Below are 6,314 nucleotides of genomic sequence, written 5' to 3'. Positions count from 1 at the left end.
CCTCTGGTATTGACGGACCCATCAAATTTTCAGACGGGTCATTATCACAACATTGCGGTGCATTAGATTCAAGTTGGTCATCTATGCTAAATAAAACTCTCGGGACATTTTTCATAACATAATGTTTATCTTGATCATATGGATCTTGGACATAGAAGAATTGATGGGCTTGTGATGCTAAGATGAAAGGCTCTTCCTGAGAGCATTTCTTGTTGAAGTAGACATAAGTAAGGCCATTAATATCTTCTTCAACCTCATACCAGTCACACTTAAATAAGACAACCTTAAAATGACCATAATAGTCTAACTCAATTATATCAACTATTCTACCATAACAAGTCAGATTTGCATTCACTGGATTCTTATCCTTTGCGCTTGCAAAGGTTGTAGTAAGGGCAACTAATGTAACACCACTATTTTGTATTTTACGCCTTGCTTCATCTTTGTCTTGTATGGAATCTATATCCATTAATGAGATATCCAGAATATCTTTTAGCAACTGTATTTGGTCCTGTAGACAAATATTTTATTACATCAGGCACATCCTCGTGCAACACACGAGGTTCAAACCAATGAGAGAAGTTTTGACTATGATTCTTGGCCTTGCTCCATTTTGATCGCCGCCCCTGATTATTAACCTCAAGCTGATGCTCTCTACACAACAAGTATTTTTATTTGTTAGCAAAATGGTAAATAAAATAATTTATGAATTAGCAGCATAAAAGTAAATACTCTAGTAAATTGAATTACCTAATATATTCTTGAACTTCATCACAATTGTTCAGTATACATGCATGTGCTTGACTTAGTGACTTGTCATCTAACAGAGTTGGATCACTCTTTTTTGCTCCAAAGGACAACCTTTGCTAGGGAACAAACTTAAAGTTTGTGCATCAATTGAATCATAGTCATCATTGTTTCGAGGTCTTTTATTAAATCTAGTATGTACCCCCCCCATGTAAGTATCAAGAGCATAAAGTCAAACACTCTTCAACCAAATATGCCTCAGCAATAGATCCCTCTGGATGGTTTTTATTACGAATAAATGATTTTAAGGTACCCATATATCTTTCGCCAGGATATATCCATCGATTCTGAACCGGACCTCCTAATTTCACCTCGTTTGCCAAATGAATAGGCAAATGAATCATTATATCAAAAAATGCAAGGGGAAAAATTCGCTCCAATTGATTTGTTGTTTCTATAATCTCTACTTCCAAACAGTCAAGCCCTTCAAATGTGATAACTTTTTGACATAAACGGCGAAAGAAGGAGCTTAGACGAATCAATGGAATTGCAAGATGATCAGATAGTATGCTTTTAATTGGTATGGGCAGCAAGTAATGTAACATGAAATGAGCATCATAAGTCTTGTAACCAGATAATTTTCTTTCATCAAGTTGCACACGCCTAGATATGTTGGAAGCACTACCATTAGGTAGCTTTGATGTCTTTAAAACACCACAAAAAACTAATTTCTCTCCATTAGTCATTGAGACGAACGCTTTTGCCAACTTTGTTCTCTTTCCATCCTTTGTATCTTTTGGGTGAAGGTTCTTCCTAATGCCCATCTCTTTCAGATCATAGCGAGCATTAACATGATTCTTTGTCTTACCAGGAGTATCCAGAAGAGTGCCAATTATGTTATCAACTATGTTCTTCTCTATGTGCCTTACATCAAGGTTGTGGCGTAACGAATTGTGCTGCCAATAAGGTAATTCAAAAAAAATTGACCTTTTCTTCCACGGACCATCATTTGATTTCTTTTGTTTCTTCCCAAATACATTTGTAACATGTTGTAAGCTATTAAACACATCGGTACCCTTTAATAAGGGCGGAGGAGGCCTAAATTCTATTTTCCCATTGAAAGACCTTCTATTAGACCTCCACGGATCCATCGGTAGAAAAACACGATGGTCCATATAACACATTTTTTGACTATGTTTAAGATAGCGAAAATTAGTGCCATAATTACAACAAGGGCAAGCTAATTTTCCTTTTGTACTCCAACCAGCTAACATAGCATACATAGGGAAATCATTGATTGTCCACAAAAGAGCTGCTCGCATTTGAAAAGTTCGATTTCTTGAAGCATCATATGTTTCTACCCCAAACTCCCACAACACATTTAACTCTTCTATCAATGGTTGTAAATAAATATCAATAACATTTCCAGGTGATCGTGGCCCAGGTATAAGCAAAGAAAGCATACGGTATTCTGGTTTCATACACATCCAAGGAGGCAAATTATACACCATTAAGATAACTGGCCATGTGCTATGAGATATGCTCATCATCCGAAATGGATTAAACCCATCACTTTCCAAGACAAGTCTCAAATTGTGGGAATCTCTTGTGAAATCTGAATGTAAGCTATCAAAGTCTTTCCATGCTTGGCCATCAGCAGGATGTCTTAACTTTCCATCTTTAGAACGCTCTTCATCATGCGACCATAACCTATCTGCTATTTTTTAGCACATAAATAGCCTTTTGAGTCTAGGAATCAATGGAAAATGTCTCAAGGTTTTTGCTGGAACACGATGATCTTTTTTTGGACGCCCAAGCTCGCTATCCACTTTAGGACATTTAATACATCGAGAAGCTCCACAAATATGACAATATTCATCAGCCTTATAGTCATTCCTAAATAGCATGCAATCACTGGGATATACATCAATTTTTACATAATCAAGACCGAGATCCTTTACCATAGACTTCGCTTTATAGTAAGATTCAGGAATGTTCAACTCTGGCATCGCCTCTTTCAATAACTCTAGAAGGGAAGTAAATGATGCATTGCTCCATCCATGTAGACACTTTAACAAATATAGACGGATCGTGAATGATAACCTAGAGAATCCTTTACAACTAGGATATAGTTCTTGGTTTGCCTCATCAACTAACTTATAAAATATATTGGCATCTTCATTGGGACCTTCATAAGCTCCTTAAGCTTGTGCAACATCTCTAAATTGATCATTCAACAATCCATCAATATCATCATACGAATTATCATCATCATCCATATCACAATCAACAACCTTCGGGATTTCCCATTCTCTATGCTTATACCATCTTGTGTAACCTATAACAAATCCGTAGCATATTAGGTGATTATACACTACACCCCTTCGAGTCCAACGGATATTGCAACACTTTGCACATGGGCATTGGATTTCTTCTCCTTGAGGATCTCCATAAGAGTAAGCAAATTCTAAGAAATATTGAACACCATCAATATACTCTTTTCTATACCTTGGTAAATCCATCCAATCCTTGGACGGAACATTTGAAGTCCTAAAAATTAAATATTAATATTAGATCTTTAAATATATAATCATTTAAGCATAAAGTATACTTTACAAGTAAAAGTCAAGAGTAAGTTTTAAAATTGATGTGTTGCAAGATGATAAGGATTTCTTACCTAGTCATGACACTTACGCTAAACCAAAACCAACTTCAAGTAGACCAAACTTCCTGAGTGTTAACTAATCTTCTTAGAGAAAAGAAGTCGAAATTAGCAGGATCCATGCAACTAAGAGAGAAAACAACAAAATACTCTTGCGAGTTAGGATTACTGAGTTGGATACATACTTATTAGGCCAATGCCACTTGTCAAATTGGTTTTTTCATGAATCAAAAACATAAAAATTCAAGAAAGATGACCCAATATCTCCTCAACCTCCCCCTCCCCCCCCCCCCCCCCCCCCCCCCCCCAACCTACCTCCATGAATAAAATTATTGCATAAATTATACCAAGATATGAGATTAAACTCCCTCAACAATAAAAGGAACTGGAATGAAATGAACAAAAAAAGTTGGAAGGAAAAGCAGGGAGCGAGAAAATAGTAGTGTCAAATTTCTATATACTGGACAACTTTTCACTCTTATAATTAAATCACACTGACTACAACAATATATCTCACCCAAAATATTTTGACGAAGATGAAGAACGATATTCTTAGACATTACAAATCTATAATAAAAAGGCATAAATTAAAATAGTTCGTTCAATTGCGAAAAAATAGCTCGGAATTAATTTTCATGCATCCAAAGCTCAAAGTTCCAAAATCTCTCAAGTAATAACTAATAGATGCATTGGTACTTAGCATTCTGGGACTTAAAAATACTTAATCCACCCATAAACCCATATGATAAATAGCAAGAAAAAAGTAGCAGATAACATATATAAAATCAGTACATACAATAGTTTCTTCCATCAACTCTTTGCAATAACACACAATTCCAACTGAACCACAAATATACAGCACAACAGCGGTTATCTCACAGAATTTTGCAACATATAGAATGCATTTCTATCGATAACAAAAAGAAAAGAAGAAAAGGGAGAACACCAGCAACTTAATTCATGAATTGGCAAATGTAGCCTTCTACTAATTAGCAAATACACTCATTTTCGGCTCAAAATTCTTTTACCCAAAGCTTCTGTATACGTTATCACAAAAAAAAAAAAAAAAAAAAAAAAAAAAAAAAAAAAAAAAAAAAAAACTTCTGTATACATGTACCAACATTTACCTAGAATGAACTCTGTGATGCAACTCTATTAGTTAAACAAAGAAAAGAGCAACCCAGTTCATGAATCTGCAAATGCAACTTTCAAATGTTCAAACAGAACCACAACATAGCACTTGCAAATAGGAAGGTGCACAATAAATGAATTTAAAAAGTTGAGTAAAATCAACAATATATAAGTATTAAAGGCAAAGGAAAAATTGTTAAAGAAAATCTTTACAACAAAACTCTCAAATAAAATAATGATTGTGGAAAGTACCCGCGTATACATATTATAGCTAGAAACAAGAAGATCAGAAAAAAGGAAAAATTGGAGTAGGGATTAGAGCTCCGGCGTCCATGTCCAAACAAACACGCAAATATCACCAATTTTTTTAATTATTTTACCAAATTGATCAGAAATCAGAGAAAACACTTTGTTGAGATGGGTTTGATGAGTAACACCAATTACATTTAAAGGCATTTATCCAATTTAAATAGATAGTCTAGAAACCCAAAAACCCACATTTCGGCAAAATTTCGAAAAATCTCAAATAAGCATATCATGAAGCAGGACAAAGTCTCCTTTAAGTTACCCAGGAAAAATTCATTATGGTGATGGTAGATAGCTATCTGAACAAAAAAATCCACAACAAACATAATATTCAAAATTAATCACAGAGTAACTAGCACTTCAATAAATAAAGAAAAATGCAAACCTTTATGAGTAATGAATTAGGAGAAATGGACAAGAAAAAAGATGATAATGTTGAAGTCAAACTTGTAAAAATAAGCAAAAACCCAGAAAAATCTTGAAGAAAAACAACAAATAGAATATGGTTTTAGCTACTATAACACTTGTTAACTAATATTAACCTTGTGGGTACCTATAAATAGGTAACAACAACCAAATAGAAGCAAGAAAAATATGTGAAAACTATAGAAAATTCTGGAAGATCAATGGAAAAGATGAACAAAAAATAATAATAAAATAAAACCAAAAACATGAAATACTTACCTATAACAAAGTAATTCAGTGGATGTTTATGAGAAGAAAAATTGTTAATTAGATAGCACAAAGCTTGTGTTTAATGACAAAGAAAGAGAGGGGAAAGTAGAAAACTGAAGGGAAACAAATTGAAGGTAAAAGGGTTTAGCTATAAATGGGAGCAGCTCCAGCAAAGCTTACACAAATCTGAAGGGAAAGGGAAAAGAAATAGGGTTTTCGCTATTTGCCTTGTGAAATTTGGTGGGAATACTTCAGTAAGTATAGTTTTGGTGGGAAATTTTTTACAAGAATTTTTTAGGTTACGCCTGTGTAGTGTTACGTTTAATATAATAATATAGCAACGCCGCAAAAACGTTGCAACACAACTAATAAGTGTGGCCAAATAGTTCATAATTTACCAACACTTAAAAAGTGTTGCCTTTACTTTTAAAGGGAACGCTTATTAAGTGTTGCCTTAGAAACTGTGGCTAAAGGCGCTAACCAAAGGCCACGCTTCAAAAGCGACCCCAAAGACACTTTTGGCAACATTTTTAAGCGTAGTGATGAAGTAGTGTTGCTATAGACCAAAAATGTTGTAGTGATATAATTCCAGCATATGTATATAAACTGTATTATTCTTGTATAGAAAGTGTATCATACGTATAAAAAATGTATCATACATATACAGTAGTGATACATATTCTATACAATATTGATTATATCCATAAATATGTATAATATGTGGATAATAAATGTATAATCAACGTATACTTACAAATTATATATGTTTTGGGATATTTCTTGAAAGCTCAAT

The 6,314-nt window shown here is 34.0% G+C and overlaps 1 protein-coding gene across 1 annotated transcript; it reads right to left on the bottom strand.

The window, feature by feature from the left end:
* Positions 1–581: 581 nt before the first annotated feature.
* Positions 582–3,537, bottom strand: LOC132050130 (uncharacterized). Its single transcript, XM_059441193.1, has 3 exons — positions 3,425–3,537; positions 751–3,297; positions 582–654 (listed from the first exon to the last, which is right to left on the bottom strand). The coding sequence occupies exon 2, from the start codon at positions 2,295–2,297 to the stop codon at positions 966–968; it is 1,332 nt and encodes a 443-aa protein (XP_059297176.1). The 5' UTR covers positions 2,298–3,297; positions 3,425–3,537; the 3' UTR covers positions 582–654; positions 751–965.
* Between the last annotated feature and the right edge of the window lie 2,777 nt (positions 3,538–6,314).

The sequence above is a fragment of the Lycium ferocissimum genome, chromosome 3, assembly GCF_029784015.1.
Source record: "Lycium ferocissimum isolate CSIRO_LF1 chromosome 3, AGI_CSIRO_Lferr_CH_V1, whole genome shotgun sequence".
NCBI classification, from domain to species: domain Eukaryota; kingdom Viridiplantae; phylum Streptophyta; class Magnoliopsida; order Solanales; family Solanaceae; genus Lycium; species Lycium ferocissimum.
Note: the sequence above shows the minus strand (reverse complement) of the source record. Positions and strands in the feature narration are given on the sequence as shown.